General features: G+C 45.2%; 1 protein-coding gene across 2 annotated transcripts in view; it reads right to left on the bottom strand.

The window, feature by feature from the left end:
* The window catches only part of DPP9 (dipeptidyl peptidase 9), a 1882741-nt gene that overhangs the window by 1429906 nt on the left and 428242 nt on the right, over positions 1 to 24593 (bottom strand). For both annotated transcript variants that reach the window (XM_044053788.1, XM_044053789.1), the window contains exon 10: positions 10002 to 10102. In XM_044053788.1, the coding sequence (XP_043909723.1) occupies positions 10002 to 10102 (101 nt within the window). The remainder of the gene's footprint in view (positions 1 to 10001; positions 10103 to 24593) is intronic.

The raw sequence follows: 24593 nt of genomic DNA, 5'->3' as shown, positions 1-24593 counted from the left end.
ACACAGAAATAAAAACTTCAACCCAAATAGGTTTATGTCAGCTCTAAAAAGCTGCAACTGGGAGCCTCTCAGGCAGCTACCCCTAGATGATGCTGTTAACCACCACCTTTTAAGCTAAATTGCCACACACACCCCTAGAACCACCTTTTAAGCTAAATTGCCGCACACACCCCTAGAACCAAAGTTAAAGGAAACTATGCACCTTGGCTAAGTAAAGGCAGATGCATAATGAAAGTTAGGGATAAGGCTTGGGAACAACTTCATAAAAATAAAACCTATACCACAAAATAAATTTCTTGGAATTGCGAAAAAAAGCTAAAAAAACAAGTAAAATTAGACACACAACTATCACAATATCCAGCAAAAACACCACAAAAACCCTCAAAGGTTCTGGTCTGCAGTTTAATATACTTCTACCAGGCAAAACTGCTACCCTCTTTCCATCAACAATTAACTCGGATAACATTGCAACTTAAATTTAATAAATACTTTACAGAAACTATCCAATCCCCTGGCAAATGCAGTATTTCCAACAACCCTGCCCCCATCCACACCACCCCACAGTGGCAACTGTCCCCTCCACATCCCACCGCAGCAGTAACTCTACTCCGTCCTCTGCACACCACCAACCCTAAGAATAGCACTAACAGCTTCTCATTACATCCAGTATCTTGGGGGAAAAAAACTACTCCCTAGCCGCAGAATCTCCCAGCTGAATTTCTGCAAATCAGAGCAGAAGCAATAACATATCCAGTAGCAACACTCAGCTTATCAGCCAAGTTCCTGTTATTTGGAAAGTCTCCATCATTCTACCTTTACACAAGGGAGGTAACTCCACAGAACTTTGTAATTATCGCAGAATCGCTATCCTGTTACCCTTATCTAAAATCCTAGAGAGCATCATACCCAATTTGATGCAACACCCTCAAACACAATTTGCTATCAAACACACAGCACGGCTTTTGTCCCTTTCATAGCACCACCACAGACCTAATGTCTTTTACTAACACAGTAAACCATTATAGAAATATATTTTTGGACTTGCCAAAAGTCTGAAATGGTAAATCACAAACTCATTAGTGTCCTCTCTACCCTTAACCTTAGTAGCTCCTCTATCACCTGGTTCCAAAGTTACTTATCTGGACAAAAGCAGGCTGCCCAATGGCAAAACTACCTTTCCCCTCTACTCCCTGTCACCTTAGGGGGTCCCACAAGGCTCCATCCTTGGACCTCTACTTTTCTCCCTCTTCACCAACCAACTCCATACCTCCACACTTCAAGCCACAGTGGTGCAATATGCAGACAACTCAATATGTGCAGCCTCCTCCCCACATGAACTCCACTCCTTAACCCACAAATACTTTGTGGAATCATGGCTTACTGACTCTCAACTCAATCTAAATCACAACAAAACTAAGCTCCTTTTCTTCCACCAATCAAGATCCCCCTCATCTTCAATCTCTTTCAATATCCTATCCAAAAATAAAACCATTACCACCCCAGCAGCTCACACTAAACTGATAGGTGTTGCAATTTGATATTCACATAGCTCTGATGAATAAAAAGGTCCACAAAAAACTAGGTCCTCTACATAGAAAATTTCTGACAAGAGATGCAAAAGCCACCATTGTACACACACACACACTCAACCCTCCTGTATGCCTCTAGTTCTAACCAACCTCCACAAAACTGATCTAAACAGACTGAAATATTATTGCAACAAAATTGCCAAGTTTGGCACTGAAGCGTCATATAGGGCACATCACCGCACTTCTCTCAATGGCTAGAACTTCCCCACCTGCTTCATTTCAACCAGTTAACCTTTGCCCACAAAATACTGAATCACCTAGACAAAACGTACAGTTGTGTACACTTGCCATAAATGTAGATGCTAGAGTGTATTCGCTGTTGCAGTCATTACATTTGGGTTATCTGCTTGCAGTTGCCCTCAGTCGACCTGATTAAAGTCTTGGGTCCTGCATAGGTTGCTGTCCATTCATTACGTCAGGTCGTCAGGGGGTATAAAACATGCAACCAACGCCATTACATCAGTTTTTCTTGCCTCAGATGTCAGGTGCCCCCCTAATGGAAAGCAATTATATCTATAATACAAGGATATACCTCAAGCAAAAAAGCAAATACACCAAAAAGCTTTTTGAGCATAGCGAGAGTAGAGGTATAGCCAAAAGAAGAAAGGGGGTTGGAGGGAGGGTAATCAGGACTGCAACAGTGAATACACTCGAACATCTACATTTATTGCAAGTGTAAACAACTGTACTATGTTCTTCGTGTTTCACTGTTGCAGTCATTACATTTGGGTAGATTCCCAAAGCTAAGGATGGGAGGAGGAATTTAAATAGAATTAGGACCAGCTATAAGGCCCTATAAGACTGCAGTGGCAAAACCAGCTCTGGATTTATAGAAAATTGGCAAACGATAATGCTTGGTGAAAGTATGTACATAACTCCAGGTAGCAACTTCTAGGATGTCCCTTGTAGGGACGCCCCTGAGAAAGGCTGTAGAGGTAGATGCAGCCCTGGTTGAATGGGGTCTGATGCCTTGTGGGGTAGGTTTTCCATGGTGTTTGTAGCAGAAAGAAATGCAGTGGCCTATCCATTTTAAAATGGTTTGCTTTGAAATAGCTTTCCCCTCTGTCCCTGCAGCAAATGCCACCAGCAGTTCAGATTTCCTTTGAGGTTTTAGTCCTGTCCAAGTAGAATCTAAGTTGTCTGTGCACATCTAAGGAGTGCAGTATCCGTTCCCCTTTGTTCTGTGGGAGAGGAAAGAAGTAGGCAAATGAATGGACTGATTAAGAGCCACACTGGATACCACCTTGGGCATGAAGGAGGGAATGGTTCCGAGGGACACCCTGTCCACATGAAATGAAAGGCTTCACTGCCATAAGGGCCTATAACTCATATACCCTTCTTGCAGAAATGATTGCTAAAAGGAAAGCTGTTTTCCAGGAAAGGAATTTTAAATCTGCAGTAGCAGCTGGCTCGAAAGGAGGAAGAGAGAGTTTCTCCAAGACAAGGTTAAGGTCCCAGGCTGGAGTTGGCGCTCTCCTCTGTGGCCTTAAATTTTTGGCCCCTCTGAGGAAATGCTTGAGCAGGGGGTGAGAAGAGGCTCTGTGCTATAGTGAGCGGAAATGGCTGAGGCATGAATTTTGATGGAGGAAAAGGACAAGCCCTTATGAAGCATCTCAGTCAAATATTGTAGAATCGGAGGTAAACTAGGCACTTCTGCACTCATCCCTTGAGATTGGTTCCAAGTACAAAATCTTTTCCATTTTGCAGCATAAGATTTTCTAGTACTAGGCCTCCTAGCCTCTAAAATGATATCAATCACGGATTTACTGAGGGGTGGTAAAGGAGAAATTAGGTAATTAGCCAAGCTGCTAGGTTCAGGGTTTGCAGCTGAGGTTGCAGAATCTGGTTCTCCTGCTGAGACAACAGGGAAGGAGTCTGAGGCAGGCGCCATGGGGCCAAGAATGACACTGCACAGGATGGGGTACCAATGTTGGCGTGGCCAGTCTGGTGCAATTAAAATAGTCCTTGGCTTGTCCTGTTTGATCTTTAGAAGTACCTTGGAGAGCAGCGGTAAAGGAGGAAAGGCAAACTGATAGGTTTTTCCAGCTGAAGGATAGAGCATCCACTTTCCAAGCAAGTTTGTGGAGGGAATCCTTGTGCACAATTTGTCCGATTGATGGTTCTGGAGGGAGGCAAACAAGTCTATATCTGGGCTCCCCCATTTGCTTGTCAACATGTTGAAAATCCTTGGTTACAGTTTCCATTCTTGTGGGTCCATGAGGTTTCTGCTTAGTCCATCTGTCAGTGCATTTAGCTTTCTTGGCAGGAATTGAGCTTGTAGATTCACTTGGTAGCTCAAGACTGTGCTCCACAATGCTGTGGAGTTCTGTCTTTACCATTAGTTGTCCTGGAAGAATGTGGTCCTTGAAGGCTGTCAGAGCATTCTGTACAGCTAACATTTCCTTTTGATTTATGTGTAGGTGCATTTGACTTTGGTTCCATTTGCCCTGAATGCACTTCACTGCCAGGTGAGTCCTCCATTCATATAGTCTGATGCGTCTGTTAAAGTTTGGGCAGCAGTGGGTAGTGTGAATGGTAGCACCTTGTTTTGGTGGCAGGCCTCTGCCCAAAGGAACTATAGGCGTAGGCAAGGTATGATAGGAATCATAGCTTCTAGATCCTGTGAATACTGACACCACAGGCTTTTGAGATACCATTGCAGTTTCCTCATATGCAGCCTTGCATATGGAATTAGAAGAATGCAAGAGGCCATGAACCCCAAAGTCTTGCAGTATTTGCCTTGCAGATAATTGGGTTTTTGTGGCCACTTGTTTTTAGTAGGTTGTCAAAGGAGTCAGTTTCTCTGGCGTGAGGAAAGCCACCTGGAAAGTTGTACTGAAGCTTGCTCCCAGGAATATAATTTGACAGGGTACCAGGCGTGATTTCTTTTCGTTTATGGTGTACCCCAAACAAGTCAGTACCCTTTGAACAAAGGAAAGATGATTCAAAAGTATGTCCTGGTTTTCTGCCTGAATTAGACAAACATCCAGGTATGGATATATTTGAATATTTCTTTGCCTGCAGAATGCAATAACTGGTGCTAGGCACTTAGTGAATACCATGGGCGCAGTAGAAAAGCCAAAGGGCAGTGCAGAGAACTGATAGTGCATGTAGCCTGCTTTGAAGTGTAGGTATCCACTGCAAGACTCCCTGATAGGGTTGTGCAGATATGCTTCTTTTAAGTCTAGTGTTGCCAACCATGCACCTTTGCCTAGCATAGGAAGCAGATGAAGAGTCAGCATCTTGAATTTTGGAATCACCAGAAAGGTATTTAGAGTAGAAAGTTCCAGGAAAGGACGCCATTTATGGCCTTTTCTGGGTACCAGAAAAAGTCCTGAATAGAAACCTTGTTCCTTTTCCTCTTCTGGTACCAACTGAATAGCTCTAATGCTTGAGAGAGTGTACTTGATTTTGGGCCTCTGCCCACTGATTTTGGGGTAGGTCTGGCCACCCATTTGGTGTTGGTAACGTGTGGAAGTGAAATCTGTATCCTTGGGATACTATTTACAACCCATTTGTCCTGGGTAATGTATTCCCAGTTTTTGGCGTGCAGACCAATCTTTCTGCCTAAAGGAGCACTCAGTTGACAAGTGCTTGGAAGTTTTAAAAGCAAGTCACAGAGGGCTTTCCATAGGAGGGAGTCTTACTAATCTCTGATTTGGGTGTGGAAACCCCCCACTGCTTAGTCTTGCGTGTCCCCTGAGATTGAAACCTGGGGTTTATGCTGTGTCTGGGTTTGGCTTGAGAAGACCTGGAAGGAGCTGGAAACGACCAATTCATAGAGGGCCAGTGCCTACTAAATCTAGGAGGCTGAACTTGTAAGAAATCTTTAACAGTTTGCATAGATTTAGCTTTATCACCCATCTTTTTAAGAACTTACTCCGCCTTGTTGCCAAACTGGCGGTCCTGATTTAAGGGAGCATCCAACAATTTAGCTTTAACATGATCAGGAAGATTGCTCTTCAAGCCAAGCATGCCTTCTGAGCACAAACCCAGTAACAGCAGCCCTGCAAGAGGCCTCTAATGAATCAAATCCACATTGCAAAGTATGTTTTCCAACCTGTTCAGCAGAATGCATTAAATCCTGTTTTTTTAATTTCCGCACATTCAGGAATCATTTTCTGTTTAAGCAATCCAACAACATGTTGCTGATACTTTAACATATGAAACTGTCAGTTTAAAGCCCTAATAGCCAAGGTTGCAGAAGTGTAAACCTTCTTACCCCATCTAGCCAGCGCCCTGGAGTCTCTATCAGAAGGAGTAGGATTTTTAGCAGTAGAAGCCTTAATGCAGTTAGGTCCCTGTGAAATAGTCTCTGGATCCACAATAGGATTTTTAAAAAGGAGCTTGTGTGAATCAGAAACCCTGTAATATTGTCAGGTTTTCTGGGAGCAGGGGGCAAAGAATCAGGGGCCAAACTAGATTCCGAAAAAGCATCAACAATGTCTAGTACAGGAGGAATAGCTAAAGGCCTATGCTGAGGCAAGAGTAAGAAATACCTAAGCCTCTTTTTCGAATCAGAAAAATCCTGGCTTTCCCAGTGGATATGCTCCCTTAGAGTATGTAAGGTTTTACCAAAAGAAAAATCCTCTGGAGGGGAAGCAGAGGGAAGAGTCCTCGGCATCAGAATCCTCATAAGTAGATAAGGGCAAATCCAGATCATCAGAAGAATCAGAGAAATCAGAATCCTGGTCAGAAGATTCATAAATAACTTCAGTCCTAGGTCTCTTAGAAGGGGGAGGTTGGCTTCCCCTGATTAGAGTAATAAGATCTTCAGCCATTCTTATTTGTTTTTTTAGGCACAGAGGCCTGAGCGTTGTTTTTTTTTTAGGCATGGTCTGAGATTTAGGCCTAAATGAAGGAGGCGGTGTCGGTTTAATATGCAAGTCTGTAGGCCTGAATACACCCTCAGAAACCGGTGCCTGCACAGCAGCTCCAGACCCATCTAAGGCAGAGACAAACACAGGTTCCATAGTAGACATCTCGCGGCATACCAGACTCAGAATGGGTCTCAGTAGAGGCCTGCGAATCAAACACAGGTTCCATAGTAGACATGTCGCGGCATACCAGACTCAGAATGGGTCTCAGTAGAGGCCTGCGAATCAGAAGTAGCAGGTATCAGGGGCTGTGAAAGCACCTCACCAAATACAGACGACTGGCTTAGAAGCATCATCGGCAGTTTTGGACCTCGGTGGCCTATCTTTATCTTTGCATTTTTTTCAAAATCCCAGTAGTCGGATGGCTAGCCAACGACATTTCTGGATAATTAAACTGAGAAAAAAAATATTTAGAGGCAAAAATATACAGACGACTGATATTGCGCTGATTAAATAAAGCACAAAACCGACAGCAAGGTACGTCGTGGTCAGGGCCTAGGCAAGGAATACAGTACGAATTAAAATCTTTATGAGGTATTTGCTTTCCACAAGTAATGCAATTAACTTTTACTGACATTGGTAAGGAGCAAGAAAAAGTTTCCCCAACGGGGTACTTGGCTTTAGTTGAAGACTTCGGTTCTGAAACTCGAAAACGAAAATTTCAGGAGTCGGCTGACTGGCGCTTGTGAGCTGCTTCTGCTTCGGGCATCGCAAGGCAAGAAAGACTGATGTAATGGCGTTGGCTGCTTGTTTTATACCCCTGACGTCATGGAAGAAGGGGCAGCAACCGACGCAAGACCCAAGACTTTGTTAATCAGGCCGAATAAGGGCTACTGCATGCAGATAACCCAAATGTAATGACTGCAGCAGTTGAACACGAATAACATCCCATGCTCTTCTAGTAGGTTGATAGGTTAGTACTAGGCTAACTGCCCTTGCGAGCCATTTTAAGCCTAGCCAAATATCCCTTGTGAGACTCAAACCCTACATCTTGTGTTTGTAAGGCAAACACCTTAACCATTAGGCTACCCTCCCAACCCCTTCTACCAATCACCAAAGCCAACAACTCTGCAGGGGAATCGCTCTTCAAATTTCATTCCTAAAATATGGAACACATTACCAAACCCTATAACCTCCAACTGCTCTATTCTACAACTTAAAAAATCCTGAAATCTTACTTGAAAGACACCTGGTTTTGCACTTGCAACAGTCCTGGTTAGGCCTCATCTCAACTCTCTAAGATCTTGCTCCAACATTTGTCCACATTTATCATAAAACTTCATCCTCTCTGTCAACTGTATACATTATGTAACCATTTTCATCAAGTTAGTCTATAACTATGCAACTTTTATCTAATTATAAATATTTACTCTGGAGAACAGTATAGTCTATCATTATGTAACTGTTTTTTTGTAAAAACTTAATTATGTAACTGTTTCTGTAAAGATTTAAAAAAAAAAATCAACTTCTGTAACATTTGTATAGGAATACTGGAGCTTTTCTCCCCTGGCCTCCGCTGAAAAAGGACTTGTGTCCAGTCAGACTTTTCCAGTAAACAAATGTAAAATAAATAAAAATAACCTGGCCTCCCTTAAGACCAATAAGAGTGACCTGTGCTTGATTGCCAAGGGCATCCCTACAGCTGTAGAGATACTGGCTACTCCACTGTCTTTGATGGCTGCATCTTTACAGCAAAAGGATCAGAAGAAAAAAGTGGGTGCTTAGAGGAATGACAAGGGGCCCCAGCAGTGACAAGTGGCTGAAACAGAAGCAGGCCCGACATACTCAGACAACTTTCATCTTGCAGACAAGGGAAGATAAAACCAGGGAGACAGATGGTTGCTCCATAGGCAAGCTGAGAGAGACACCTTCAAGTCAGACAGTACATCCTGCACGAGTCAATAAGTTCTAGTTCTTCTTTTGGCTTTTCCCGGTTAGGGGTCGCCACAGTGGAACTCCGGTCCACTAATGAAAAAATTCTTCTGAGGTTATTAAACCAATGAGTCCCCCCACAAGCACAGGATTCTGCCCCAAAAACAAATACCCAGAACCAGAGCAAAATGTTGGAAAAAACTACAGTTGTCCACTCAATGTTCACGCACTTATATATAACATTACATTAGAAATACAATTAAAGTTCTAAAATAAAATATTTCCAAAAACAGCACATTTTAAGATAAAAAACACAAGCTTTCCCTGGAGTGAGCGAGAGAGCCAGAAAGAGATGTACAGTTGAAGGTTTCCCACATAGGGGACTTGTCTACCAAGCCTTTAAAGATCACTAGCAATTCCATGGGGCCTGCCAAAGAAGCACTTTTTCACTGGCAAAACAACCCAACGTAATTTGCACTCCAATTGTCTTGATATGGAGCTCCTCAAGCCCCAGAAAGTCAGTGCCAGTGGAAGAAACTTTAAACTTTGAATAGCTGGTCCACACACGAGGGGTGGGATCCATACAATTTGGGCAACTGCAACAATGATCTACACGCTGAACATTAAATGTTCCATGAACAATCTAGAAATGCTTGTTTTAGAATTGTGCCTCCAATTAACCTTTATGGTAAAAAAGCGTGTTCTGCAAATACTGCTTTAAAAAGTTAAGTATATTCATTTGGAAGCAGAAAAGAAACTATTACTATTCCACAGCACCACAATTGTGAAAACAACCTGATGCTGTTTGCTAGTACAAGGATTCAGTAAGTTGCACAACTCTGGAATAAAATGGTTAATAAATACTAGAAAATGAATTTAAGGATAATCAATGTTAGGCTGACAGCACTATAAGTAAAGCAGCTGCTTTCAGGTAACACCCATACTCTATGGGAAGTACAACCCACCAACCCAACCAACCACCACAAATGGACAGGAATAATGCATTACTGAATAAAAAGAAAAGGACATGTATTGCAAAGAAAATTAAACGTGCAGCGAGTGTTGCCAAAACACTTAAAATAAATAAAACCTGAAAGTATAAAAGATCACCTAGTTTTAGTAAATGGTGCCAGACAGAACTTCGAGACAGGGCAAGTGAAGTTGAGTGACAATGACAGTGAATACGCAAATCTAAGAAGGGACATGAATATGATACTTATTCAACATACTTGTACAGTAACAATTTCACATTAATACAAAAACATTAAACTTGGTGCAATATCAAGGGCAAAGGGACAGTCTTCTGCTTTCAAATTATTTGACTACATAGAGCAATGCAAAATGCAAGGATACCAAGGCCTAAGAAGATTCCTTACTTAGCCTGAAAGAAATTTACTGACTAGAAATTAAAAATCCCAGACAAAGCAAGCATACATGCACAATAAATACGATGACCTCAAAAAAATTTAGAACTAACATTCGTTACCAAGACAGGGCCAAGAGGCTTTAGTAATCAAGATAAAGTCATGGTAAAAGACTACAAAAAATACTGCTATCAGCATGCTATAAAGGGATCACATAAGTTACCACAATGGTAAGAGTAATAACACTTTACTGGGGACCACATCAAAGACTGCCTAGAAATAACCAAAAAGAAACTTACTATTTTCCATCCTTTGTCCAACCACAGCGAGCAATATATTCAACTCGAGGAAAGAGAGTATTAAATGACTGCACCAGCTCCTTTTCTTGTGTTCTAATGATCTTTGAAGAAAAAAAATACTATTAATTCAGTATTCTGGTATCTTGGCAGTTAATTCAGGCTACAACCTGGACTGAAACCAAATGTACCCAAGGATGACAGAAAGGAAAACAACCAAGACAAAGCATCTGTGGAATGAATTTAGTTACAAGTTTCAGTAAATTATCTACATTTTCAAAGCAATACCAGAAAGTTACTATAGGATGCATAACAAATACATGGACACAATGATTCCTAAACACTTGGTACATGCTGTGACGTCCAGTTAACATCCCACTGGACTGCCAACAATTAATGTGACAACTGGATAATATCTCACTGGACTGTCAACAATGATGTTTTCCACTATCCTGGGTCAGTAAATAATAAGTTATGTACTTACCATAACGTTCCATCTGAGGAGGTAAACTTCATTTGTCAGCAACCTATGAGAATCGGATCCGAGCTGGCAGTTTTCAACAGCTTAGATCCGAGCTCCAAGCTCCTCCCCCTACCCATAATCCTCTGCCAACCCTGACTGACCTCAGATAGAGTTTGCCCAAAAGCAGATACTGCTTGAAGATAATTACTCTCAAATATAAAATAGTTAACACACCGTGTAAACCTGAGTATGAAAAAACATCCGAAGGTGAGGGGGCAGGAGGGAGGGACGGTTGCTGACAAATGAAGTTTACCTACTCAGATGGAACGTTATGGTGAGTACATAACTTCTTAATCTGAAGTAGTTAACTTCATTTGTGCAGCAACCTATGGGATGGAGTCCCCAGCTACCTGAACCTTGGGCGGCCTTCATGGAAGGATGTTCCGGAGCACTGCAGAGCCAAGGGATGCTCTCCCTCTGGAGATAATGTCCAATTTATAGTGATTGATAAAGGTATGAGATGAGGCCCAAGTGGCTGCCGAGCAAATATCATCCAAAGAGACTCTAGCGCTAAAGGCCGCAGAGGTAGACAGATCGAGTAGAGTGGGCATGGACTCCCTGAGGTGCGGGCCTGCCAGAACTTTCATATGCTAAAAGGATACACTGTGAAATCCACCTAGACAGCGTGACTTCAGACACAGATTTACCAAAGTTAAATTTGGCAAAGGAGACTAACAACTGGTCAGATTGGCTATGACCAGATGTCCTGTGGATGTAGAAGCGAAGTTGTCTATGCACATCCAGTGAGTGTAATTTGTATTCCCCTTTGTTTTGGTAATTATGAAAAAAGACTGGTAGGTTAATGGACTGATTAGTATTCGACTCAGATGCAATTTGGGAAGAAGAGAGGGATTGGTCCTGAGGTAAACTCTATCCTTGTGAAAAGTCAAGTATGGGGGTTTTACACAGAGGGCTTGTAGTTCAGAGACCCTTCGAGCCGAGGTGACAGCGACAAGAAAGGCCGTTTTCCATGACAGGAATTTAAGATCTACTGAAGCTGCAGGCTCAAATGGGGGAGCTGTCAAGGCCTGAAGCACCAGCGTCAAATCCCAAGGAGGGACTACATCCTTCACTGGAGGTCTGAGCAGAAAGGTGCCCTTCAGAAAGTTCTTACACAATTTCGTGGTGATCAAAGGGCCCAGTTCATTTCCCACATGATAATGAGAGATAGCTGCTAGTTGAACTTTGACTGTGGAGGAGCTAGCCCCCTGATGAAACAGCCCCGACAGGAAGTCTAATACAGCAGGCAAAGGAGCTGTGAAAGGATCCAAATTCTGACGTTCCACCCAAATGGAGAAACACTTCCATTTGCTACTATAGATCTTTCTAGTAGAAGGCGTGTGCGCTGCTACTAGGATAGCTTTAACAGGGGAAGAGATACCATGAGTCCTAGCTATGAGTGGAACTGGAGTAGCCAAGTTGTGAGCTTGAGATTGTCCAGGTTCGGGACTGGGAGATCTAGGGGGTGGGATATCAGATCTGGAAGGGGATCTAGAATCCAAGGAGGATTCACCAGATGAGACCAAAGGTAAGGGAACCAGGCTTGACGAGGCCAGAATGGGGCAATGAGGATTATCCTGCTCCCCAACCGACTGGCTTTCTGTAGAAACTTTAGCATCAGAGGAAGAGGAGGGTAAAGCATAAAATAGACTGGGTGGCCAAGCATGCACCAGAGCGTCTCTCGGAGATTCCCCGGGGGGGGGGGGGATGAGAGCGAAGTAGTCGTAACATTTTGTGTTCGAGAGAGAGGCAAAGAGATAGCAACATGGTTGACCCCATTCGGCCAAAATCCGATTCACTACCTCGAGGTTCAGAGACCACTCGTATGGTAACAGGATGGTGTGACAGTCTGTCCGCTAGGATGTTGGACCGCCCCGGAATGTGCGTTGCTATGAGAAAACGGTTGGTGGAGATCGCCCATTCCCACACCCTCATGGCCTCTCGACAGAGTGGGTAAGACCTGGTTCCTCCTTTGTTGATGTACCAGACAACAGACATGTCTGTCTGAATCGCAATCGTTCCTACAGGAAGAAGGTCCTAAAGTGCTTGCAACGCCAACAGCACTGCCCTCATCTCTAGGACATTGATATGCAATGAAGTCTGTGAGGTCCCACGTGCCTTGGACTGTCCTGCCCGAACAATGCCCCCCTCCCCACCCGAGGCGGGAGGCATCCGTGGTCACCCTGGCTAGGGGAGGGGCCATAGAAAAGGTGCGTCCTTCCTGGAGGTCTGGAGATTGGAGCCACCATAAGAGGGCCCTCTTGCAAGCCCTGCTGAGGGGAATGGGATGGCTGAGAGGATATTGAAGAAAGGACCACTGGACTTGGAGGGCCCATTGTAAGACCCTGATGCTCAAACGCACCACTGGCAATAGAGTGATTGCCGCCGCCATTGAAACTAGAGCCCTCAGGACAAATTCTGCTGGAGGAGTTGGGGATTGCATAATGGCCCGCACATGTAGCCTCAGGATTCATAGCCGGTCCGTGGTCAAAAAGGCTAGGAGCTTGTGTGTAATCTGGCCCCTATGAAGTCTATGGTCCGAGACAGGGCAAGAGACGACTTCTGTAGGTTGATAGTGATCCCCAGCCGGGGAGCTAGATGAAGAAAGTAGTTTCTGGCTACGCAGAGTAGATGCCTTGTCGGGGCGGTCAGGAGACAGTTGTCCAGGTAATGGGAAAACCTGCATTCCCTGGAGTCTCAGGTGGGCCGCTAACACTTTGGTGAACACCCTGGGGGCTGTGGTGAGACCAAAGGGGAGGACCCTGAATTGGTAATGACTGGCTCCTAGCCGGAAGCGGAGGAACCTTCTGAATCGCCTGTCCATCAGAATGTGGTAGTACGCATCCTTGAGGTCTATAGAGCACATCCAGTCATTCTCCCGCAAGAGGGGGAGAAAGGACTGAAGAGTGACCATGCGGAATTTCTCTTTGTTTACTGACAGGTTCAGGGGGGAGAGGTCAAGGATTGGTCTCAAGTCCCCCGTCTTTTTTGGCACCAAGAAGAACCTAGAGTAAAAACCTGACCCACACTGTTGTGGGGGGGACGTGTTGGATGGCTCTTTCCCCAGCAACTGTTGGATTTCCATTGCTGCAGCCTCCCTCTGATCGGGTGGGACATCGGTGAGGTATCTGGGGCTGTGTGGGTAAAGAGAGAAGGGGATCTGATATCCTCTGGATATGATGCGAAGCACCCAGCGGTCTGTCGTGATGGACTCCCAAGCTGCTAGGTGCTTCGAGAAACGCCCCCCCCCCCGACTGCCTCCAGAGTGGAGCAGTCGGGTCGCCTTCCCGTCTTTCTCGCTCTGGACCAAAGTATCACGAACGGTTTTGCCAAAAAGGGCAGAACCATCGAAAGGGGCATTAGCGAAAGATGCCTTGAAGGGTTCCGCGAAATCAGTGACTGAGCCAGGCCTGATGCCTCATGACGAGGCCCACTCCGTTGGCTCTAGCGGCTCCTTCCGTGGCATGAGACAGTAGCCGCATAGAGGTGTTTGATATAGAGTGGAGAGTGGCCATCCGAGTGGGGTGCAACTGTTTGCCCTCCGCCGACATGGACTCTGGGGGCGATGCAGCATACTCTTTGATAAGGTCCCGCTGCAGTCGAAGAACATGTGCCATGTAGTTCAGCGACCTCACAGAGAAGGTAGCCGAACTAAAAAACAGCTTCCCTAAACAGTCCATCGACAGAGACTCCTTGCTCGGGGGGTGGACCAAGGGACTCTTCTGAGCTAGTTCCCTCTTGGAGACTGCCAATGTGATTTGTCAGAGGGGGAGCCAAGAATTTTACCCAGGCGCTTGGGGACTGGCTCCAGTGTCCAGCTCCTTCCATGCCCTGGTAGTAATCAAATCTACCAGGGGGTCGGCCGGAGGGGACACCCAAGAGGTAGACGGGCCTGCTTCAAACGGCTCCAGATGATGTCACCAAAAGAGACATCTTCAGGGGGTGATCTTGGGGAGCCTTCCCCTTCCTCCAAATCAGTGTCCTCAGTCAAGGACTCAAGGCAGTCCAGGTGCCTCCTCTTGCACTTTCGCTTGTGAGGAACCACCTCGAGGGGGCTGTCAGAAAAGGTCTCACCAACAACGTCTTGTTCCAAAGCAGGCTGTCCCTGGGGCCAGGTGATGGAACCCAGGCCCAACAGAGGAGTGCAGGGTGGAGCTGTGGCAAGGGCCGGAGGCCTGGAATCTCTCGACAGAGCCCTCTCCACCACATCGAACGCCGAGGGAGAGCTGCTCTCTTTAGGATCCGAAAGCAGACCCTCACTCAGATCCAGATGGATCAGGGCCGATGCCGAAGCGATCGGATCAGAGGGACCAGCATGCTCCGATCTGGATGGAGCCGAAGGCATACTGTTACCCCCGGATCCGAAGCTCAGCCCTCGGCTTCTTGAGCTCGGATCAGACGAAAATGGACCCGACGGACTCTAGAGAAGTGTCGGCGATGAAGTACCCGAGTCTATCGGCACCGACACACCCCCGGCTCCGAAGACTCCGAGCCCGGGAAGCGGGACAGAGAAGGAGCCATCAGGGCAAAGAAGGGGGTTGAGCTCCCACTCCCATCCGCAGTTGGGCCTGGAGGAATCTTATCATCCGGTCCAAATCTGCATCCGTGAGGCTTCGGGTCGATCTCGATGAGGCCACCGAAGCGGGACGGGAGTGCCACCTCGAAGACCTCGAGGGAGATCGGGTCTCCTCCTCAGGACCCGGATCAGAGAAGGAGACCGGATCCGAGAAGGAGAACCAGAAGTCCTGGAGGGAGAAGACTGCTTAGCCGGGGGGGACGAAGCAGAGGCCTCAACCCGCTGCTTGTGGTGTTTCTCCATCCTTTTCTCTTTCCTAGCCTCCCTCTCCTCCGGGCCTAAGGTGGGAGGTTGAGTCCCAGCTACGGGGAGGGAAGCAGGAGTGGCAGCGGGAGCCACGGAAGGACTGGAGGTAGAAGCCAAATCCAGGGACAGAAGACCCACCAAAATCAGCTTACACCTCCGGTCCTTAAGTGCCCTGGGGTTGAACGCCGCACAAATGGAACAACCAGAAGAGAGGTGCCCAACCCCAAGGCACAGCACGCACAGAGTGTGGCCATCCACCGGGGACAGCTTATGGCCACACTCAGTGCACTTAGAAAAAAATAGGCTTTGAGGCCTCAGACATTTTAATTAAAGGAGGACAGCCACACACGTTAGGCCCCAAACATGCACACCCAACCCTGATGGAACCACGAGGGAAGGGGGAGGTTAATTACAAAAAATATAAAGTTAAGCTAGGGAGGATTTTAGTCAAAAAGGGACTTGAAAGCACTCACAACCAAGTAGGGTAGAAAAGAGAAAGAAAAAGTAAAATTTTTCTCACAAAAAACCTCTAAACGTCTGGAACTCGAGATCGAGCTGCTGTTGGTTAAACCGCGACAAACTAGATCTGAGGTCAGTCAGGGTTGGCAGGGGATTATGGGTAGGGGGAGGAGCTTGGATCTAAGCTGTTGAAAACTGCCGGCTCGGACCCGAAGTCGGATCAGATTCCCATAGGTTGCTGCACAAATGAAGTCAACTACATCAGATCCAAGGAGATTCAATCCTCACTACGGACTCCAATGTCAGAAAGTCACTTAAAAGTACAGTTGCGTACACTTATCATAAATGTAGATGTTCGAGTGTATTCACTGTTGCAGTCATCTCATTTGAGTTATCTGCTTGCAGTAGCCCTCATTCGGCCTGATTAACAAAGTCTTGGGTTCTGCATCGGTTGCTGTACCTTCTTCCATGACGTCAGGTCATCAGGGGTATAAAACATGCAGCAGACACCATTACATCAGTTTTTCTTGCCCCAGATGTCAGGTGCCCCCCCCTTAATGGAAGGTCATTAAATCTATAAATATACAAGGTGATCCCTCTAACAAAAAAGCAAATACACCAAAAAGCTTTTGAGGCTAGTAAAGGAGGGTAGAGGTACAGCCAAAAGAATAAAGGGGGCTGGAGGGAGGGTACCCAGGACTGCAACAGTGAATACACTCAAACATCTACATTTAGGGTAAGTGCACACAACTGTACTGTTCATGTTTCACTGTTGCAGTTATCACATTTGGGTAGATTCCCAAAGCTAAGGATTGGGGGGGGGGGATTTAGATAGCATTAGGACTAGCTATAAGGCCCTGCAAGACTGCAGTGGCAAAGCAAGGTCTGGATTTAGAGAAGACTGGCAGATGGTAATGCTTGGTTTAAGTACGTACTGAACTCCAGGTAGCAGCTTCTAGGATGTCTCTAGGTAGGGAAGCCTTTGAAAAAGGCTGTAGAGGTAGATGCAGCCCTGGTTGAGTGGGGTCAACAGTGACAACACTAAAGAGGGGGTACCAGTGTTGGCGTGGCCAGTCTGGTGCAATTAAAATAGTCAGTGGTTTGTCTTTGATCTTTAGTAGTCCTTTGGAGAGCAGAGGCAGAGGAGGAAAGGCATACACTGATAGGTTTTTCCAGTTGAAGGACAGAGCATCCACTTTCCAAGCTTGTCTGTGGGGAATCCTTGTGCAAAATATGTCCAATCGATAGTTCTGGGGGGAGGCAAAGAGGTATATATCCAGGCTCCCCTATTTGCTTGTCAACAAGTTGAAAATCCTTAGTTCCAGCTTCCACTCGTGTGGGTCCATGAGGTTTCTGCTTAGTTCGTCTGCCAGCGTATTCAGTTTTCCTGGCAGGAATTGAGCCTGTAGATGAACTTGATAGCTCATGGCTGTGTTCCACAATGCCATGGCTAGTCTGCACAGGAGGTAAGAATGTGTACCCCCCTGCTTATGTACCACATAACAGTGGTGTTGTCTGTCTATACCATTAATTGTCCTGGAAGAATGTGATCCTTGAAGGCTGTCAGAGGATGCTGTACGGCTAACATTTCTTTTCAATGGATATGAAAGTGCATTTGACTTGGGTTCCATTTGCCCTGAATGCACATCCCTGCCAGGTGAGCCCCCCCCCATGCATAGTTTGATGCGTATGTAAGGGTTTGGGCGGCAGGGGGTGGTGTGAATGGTAGCCCCCTGTTTTGGTGGCAGGCCTCTGCCCAACACAGGAACTCTAGGCGTAGGCAAGGTATGATAGGAATCATTGCTTCTAGATCCTGAGAATGTTGACACCATAGGCTTTTTAGATACCATTGTAGTTCCTTCATATGCAGTCTTGCATATGGAATCAGAAGAAAGCAGGAGGCCATGAACCCCACGGCTTGTAGTATTTGCCTTGCAGATAGTAGGGTTTTTGTGGCCACTTGTTTGAAGTAGTTTGTCAAATTAATTTGTTTCTCTGGCGTGAGAAAAGCCATCTGGGAAACTGTATTCAAGCTTGCTCCCAGGAATATAATTTGTTGACAGGGTACCAGGTGTGATTTTTCATTTATGGTGTACCCCAGACAAGTTAGTACCCTTTGTACAAAGACCAGATGATTCAAAAGTATGTCCTGGCTTTCTGCCTGAATTAAACAATCGTCCAAGTATGGGTATATTTGAATATTTCTTTGTCTGCAAAATACGATGACTGGGGCTAAGCACTTTGTGAATGCTCTGGGAGCAGTAGATAAGCCAAAGGGCAGAGCAGAGAACTGGTAGTGATTATAGTCTGCTTTGAAGCATAGGTATCGTCTGCAAGATTCCCCAATTGGGATGTGCAGGTATGCTTCCTTTAAATCGAGTGTTACCATCCAGGCATCTTTTCCTAGCATAGGGAGCAACTGGGGAAGAGTCAGCATCTTGAATTTTGGAATCACCAAAAAGGTGTTTAGAGTAGACTGGTCCAGAATAGGACGCCATGAATTGTCTTTTCTGGGTACCAGAAAAGTCTTAAGTAGAAACATTGTCCTTTTTCCTCTTCTGGTACAGTTTGAATAGCCTTTATGTTTAAAAGAGAGTATTTGCTTTTGAGCCTCTGCCCACTGATTTGGGGAGATCTGGCCAACATTTTGGCGTTGGTAATGTGTGGGAGTGAAAATCTGTATCCTTGGGACACTATTTAAAACCCATTTGTCCTGGGTAATGAGTTCCCAATTTTTGGCCTGCAGACCAATCTTTCCCCCTAAAGGAGCATTCAGTTGAGAAGTGCTTGGAAATTTTAAAATCAAGTCATTGAGGCAGTTTTCCATAGGGGGGAGTCTTACTGCTCCCAGGTTTGGAAGCAGACGCCCCCCACTGTTTAGTCTTGTGCGTACCCTGGGACTGAAACCTGGGATTTCTGTTGTGTCTGGGTTTGGATAGAGGAGGCCAGGAAGGAGCCGGAAAGGACAAATTCTTAGAGGGCCAATGTCTACTAAATCTAGTAGGCTGAACTTGTAAGAAATCTTTAACAGTTTGCATAGATTTAAGCTTTATCTTCCATCTTTACGAACTTCCTCAGCTTCGCTGCCAAACAAGTGGTCCTGATTTAAGGGAGCATCCAACAGTTTTAGCTTTAACATGATCAGGCAAAGATTGATCCTTAAGCCAAGTATGCCTTTCTGAATACAGGCCCAGTGACAGAAGCCCTGCAAGAGGCCTCTACAGAATCAAACCCACACTGCAAAGTATGTTTTTCCAACCTGTTGAGCAGAATGCATTAAATCCTGCAATTCCTTATTTTCAGCACAGTCAGGAATCATCATTTTCTGTTTAAGCAATCCAATATGTTACTTTAACATATGAAACTGACAGTTTAAGGCCCTAATGGCCAAGGTTGCAGAAGTGTAAACCTTCTTACCCCATTTATCCAGCGCCCTGGAGTCTCTACCAGAAGGGATATGTTTTTTAGCAGAAGTAGCCTTAATGCCCTTGGGTCCCTGTGAAATAGTCTCTGGGTCTGCAATAGGATTTTTAAAAAGGAACTTGTGAGAATCAGGAACCCTGCAGTATCAGTCAGGTTTTCTGGGAGCAGGAGGCAAAGAATCGGGGGCCAAACTAGATTCCAAAAAGGCATCAATGTCTAGTACAGGAGGTATAGCTAAAGGCCTATGGTTCATAGGTTGGTACTAGGCTATCAGCCCTAGAGCCTATTCAAGCCTAGCCATAATAATTTCCTGGCTATTTCTTCCCACACTATTTACTTCCCTGGACCCCTGTCTAACAGAGCAACTGACGTGATCCCCGAGGTGAATTTCCTTTCTCCCATCCAATCAAGGTTCCTTTTGAAGAGGGCCAAAGAGGCACTCTGCTTGACATGTACGGGCAATCTATTCCAGAGTCTGGGGGGGTCTCTGGGTCAGGAACCTATCCCTCCAGCATGTTTTGTTGATTGTGATAAGGTTTAGACCCCTGGAGGGTGTGGCTCTGAGCGATTGGAATTTCTTTAAGTGTAGCATGTCCAACAGCTCTGGGTTTGACATGGCCTTGTATGTTAAGCAGAGATAGCCTCTGTGTAGACGATAAGCGACAAGAGTATAGCTGGAGTTTTTTTAAGGCGGTCAGCATAGGGCATCTGCTTTAGGCCTGTGATTCTTTTAGTGAGGTATTTCTGGGGCCTTTCCAGTTGTTGCAGATGTCTTGAGAGGTACATACCAAATGGGGCATTGTATTCTATAATGGGTGTAATGAGGGATGAGTACAGTGGGACAATGGCCTCCTTTTTTCTGGATGAAAAGCCCTTAGTGATGAGGTGTGCCACATATGATTTCCTGACTGTTATGGTGATGTGGTTATCGAAGGCAAGACCACTGTCCACCTGTGTCCCCAAGTCTCTTATCACACTTTCGGTGTTTAGTGTACTGCCACCTATATGGTAATTCACGGATACATGTTTTTTCCCAAAGGGGATGACTATACATTTCTTGGCATTGAGCTTGAACCCACGACTCTGGCACCAAGCATCTGTTTCTGTAAGGCAGTTTTGTAGAGTATCCACAACATTTGGGGATTCAATAATAGCTCCCAGTTTGCAGTCATCTGCAAACTTTGTTAGCCAGAGTCCCTTCGTGTTGGCCTGTACTTCAGAGAAGTAGATGACAAACAAGAGCGCTCCCAGGACTGAACCCTGAGGTACTCCACTTCTCTGGATCTGGATTTGTAGCCGGCTACTTTTACAGTGTGGGTTCTATCAATAAGCCAGTTAGCAACCCATTGGGTGACGTAGGGATTAATGCCCAGCTTAGTAAGTTTATCTATGATTCCAGAGTGGGGGATGGTGTCAAAGGCCTTGGCAAGGTCTAGATAGGCTGTGTGGACCACCTTACCCTTGTCCATGGCTCTGGAGACTGATTCAAAGAAGTCAATCAGTTTCAGGAGATCAGATCGGCCCTTCACGAACCCAAACTGGGTGGGGTCCAGTGTTTGAAGGTTGCCAATGTCTGTTTATAAGTTCCAGGATAATACCCTCCATGGCCTTGCACAGATCAGGCTTGTCAGACTGATTGGACGGTAGTTTCCAGGGTCAAAGGTGGATCCCCCCTTGTGGAGTGGGATAACTGTAGCTCTGCGCCACTCAGTGGGCACGAAACCTGAGAGGAGTCCATGATTAAACATGACACTTAGGTGAGGTGCCAGTTCATATTGTAGTTCATGTAATACACAGCCCGGGATGTCATCTGGTCCCATGGATGCTGTATTCTTAGCTTTGGAGAGTGCATTTTTTACCTGTGTGGCCGTTATTACCAGAACTTGGCAATCTTCTGGTATTGAGATGGTCCATTTAGGGGGTGAGAGGGGGTTGAAGTTGGCACTGAATCGATCTGCCAGGACCTATGCCTATGCTGAGGCAAGAGTAAGAAATCCCTAAGCCTCTTTTTCGAATCAGAAAAATCCTGGCTTTCCCAGTGGAAATGCTTCCTTAGAGTGTGCAAAGTTTCACCAAAAGAAAAGCAGAGGGAATAGAATCCTCTGCATCAGAATCCTCATAAGTAGATAAAGGTAAATCCAGATCATAAAAAAAATCTGGATCCTGGTCAGAAGATTCATAAACAATTTCAGTCCTAGGTCTCTCAGAAGAGAGAGGTTGGCTTCCCCAGATTAAAGTTACAAGATCTTCAGCCATTCTTATTTGTTTTTTAGGCATAGAGGCCCGAGCATGTGGCCTGGGCATCAGTTTTGTAGGCACGGTTCAAGGCTTGGGCCTTAAAGAAGAAGGAGGCGGTTTGATATACAAGTCCTCAGGCCTGAATACACCCTCAGAAGCCAGTGCCTGTACAGCGGCTCCAGACCCATCCAAGGTAGAGACATCCATAGGTTCCACAGTTTAAGCATCTCACAGCATACCGGACTCCGAATGGATCTCAGTAGAGGCCTGTGAATCAGAAGTTGCAGGTATCAGGGGCTGCGAAAGCGCCTCACTGAGTACCGGCAAACTGGCGAATGGCTTAGAAGCGTAGTCAGCAGCTTTGGACCTAGGCAGCCTGTCTGTCTTTATCCTTGAGATATTTTCGGAATTCCGGTAGTCGGATGGCTTACTGACGACATTTCTGGATAACTGAACCGCAAACCGAAATATCTACAGGCGAAAATAGAGAGACAACGGATAGTGCATCGATTAAATAAAGCACAAAACCGACAGCAAGGTATGTTGTGGTCAGGGCCTAGGCAAGGAATACAGTACGAATTAAAATCTTTGAGAGGTATTTGCTTTCCACAAGAAATGCAATTAACTTACTGACATCGGTAAGGAGCAAGAAAAAGTTTCCCCAACAGGGTACTTGGCTTTAGTTGAATACTTCGGTTCTGAAACTCGAAAAGGAAAATTTCAGGAGTCGGAAAACCGGCACTTGCGAACTGCTTCTGCTTCGGGCACTGCACGGCAAGAAAGACTGATGTAATGGTGTTGGCTGCATGTTTTATAGCCCCGACGACCTGACATGAAAAAAGGGACAGCAACTGACGCAGGACCCAAGAATTTGTTAATCAAGCTGATTGAGGGCTACTGCAAGCAGAAAATCCAAATGTGATGACTGCAACAGTGAAACCCGAAGAACATAAGCAGTAACATTCCACAATTATCCCCTAGGAGTACAACAGGAACATGCTCTATAACCTGTGACTGGACTATATACTTCTGTCCACCCCTAATGCAACTCATTACACACTTCAGAGCAATGTGTCCCAGTTTTAGACATCTGATACACTCACACAAATTAAATCTCACACATCCAAACATTTCTGCAAAAGCGCCAGAGTGTCTTCATGCCCTTCTAAAGCAAATGACCCAAGCAGCCAGGCTTTCACAGTGGCCCGGGAAGTTAACAAGGAAAGTATAAGCACACTCAAATCACTCGTGAAAAAACACTGACTGTTCACCCACAAAGTTAATAAAAATATTTAATAAAGAGTAAAATTATTAAATAATCTAAAACTGCCATATCCAACAAATAGAAATGAATTACCAGGAAAATGAAATCAAATACTATAGGATAGAAATCCATCTTTCAGAAAAACTAACTGGACTAATTGGTTATAATTTCCTAACTAAAGAACACTGCCCCTGATCTAAACTAAATTACTACAACAGAGCAAAGGTAGGCTTACAGTTCCTTGGTGAGTCCTTTTTGGGTATCCACTGCACAGTACATCTGATCAACTGACAAATGTAAATGACAATTACAGCCGGCTCTTTGATAGACTTGCCTGTCAACTGTTCCAGTTCTAATTTTCATTTCATATTTTTAAATTCGACCAACAGCTGTTTTGTAAAAGTTTCTTCCCGTCTTTCAGCTTCTGGCAGTACCACATAGCAACTGTTAACATTCCAATGACATTTTCTGTACAGCAGCTGAATCAGACAGGACTACAAATCAACATGTATTACAGTATCATAACTAGTCATGCTGGCATACAGTACACAGGTCAATCTGAATTTATATACAAAAACTCAGCCACACATGCTAGCACAATTTCCTTACACATGCCATAAGATGTCGCAATACCAAGGTAAAGGATAGCTTGATGTTACTTCACTGTGGTGGTACTCCAAGTAATAAAAAATGATTTTAAATAGCTTGCATTAGAAAAGTACAGTTGTGTACCTACCATAAATGTAGAAGTTAGAGTGTATTCACTGTTGCAGTCATTACACTTGGGTTATCCTGCTGGCAGGTGGCCCGTAGTCAGCCCGAGTTCCAAAGTCTTGGTCCGGCGTCGGTTGCTGTCTCCTCTTCCCTGACGTCAGTGCGCCAGGGGTATAAAAGTTGCAACAGACGCCATTTTCTTCAGTTTTTCTTGGCCCGGATGTCAGGTGCCCCCAGACATGAAGGCTGTAAAGATAAAAATATGCCAAACAACCATGCATATATCACTAAAAACATTTTCTTCTTCTAAAAGCAAATACACCACATAGGTTGTACAGAGATGAGAAGTACAGAATAGTCCTAGCAAAGAGGGGGATGGTGGGTGGGCAACCAGGACTGCAACAGTGAATACAATCGAACATCTACATTTATGGTAGGTAAACAACTGCACTATGTTCATTGTGTTTCACTGTTGCAGTCATTACACTTGGGTAGAATCCCAAAGCTTAGGTAGGGTGGCTGGGTCTAGATTGGATTAGGCGAGGCCAACAAGCCCTGCAGAACTGCAGTGGCAAAGCCTGCTCTGGATTTGGGGTGGAGAGGAAGGTGGTAGTGCTTGGTAAAAGTGTGCAATGAGCTCTAGGTTGCAGCTTCTAATATGTCTTTGGTTGGTACCCCTCTGAAGAAAGTTGCTGAAGTGGCTGCTGCTCTGGTAGAATGAGGCCTATTGCCCTTAGGCACAGATTTGCCATGTTGTGCAAAACAGAAGTGGATGCAGTGTCCTATCCATTTGGAGATTGCCTGCTTTGTAATAGGTTTTCCTTGTGATCCTGCAGCATATGCTACAAACAGTTCCTCATTTTTTCTGAAAGCTTTTGTTTTGTCAAAGAAAAACGTAGCTGCCTGTGAATATCCAAAGAGTGCAGAAGTCTTTCCCTTTTATTCTGGGGATTTGGGTAAAAACTAGGCAAATGTAGTTTGGTTTAAGGCCACAATGGAGATCACTTTTGGCATAAATGTTGGGTTCGTCCTTGGAGAAACCCTGTCCTGGTGAAAAATGAGGAAAGGTTCCACAGCAGTCAATGCCTGTAACTCTTCTTGCTGAAGTTATTGCTAGGAGCAGAGCAGTTTTCCATAACACGATTTTAGATC

Source organism: Protopterus annectens, chromosome 13.part0 (assembly GCF_019279795.1).
Source record: "Protopterus annectens isolate FY-2018-M chromosome 13.part0, PAN1.0, whole genome shotgun sequence".
Lineage (NCBI taxonomy): Eukaryota > Metazoa > Chordata > Ceratodontiformes > Protopteridae > Protopterus > Protopterus annectens.
The sequence above is the reverse complement of the archived record's forward strand: the minus strand, read 5'-3'. Positions and strand labels throughout refer to the sequence as shown.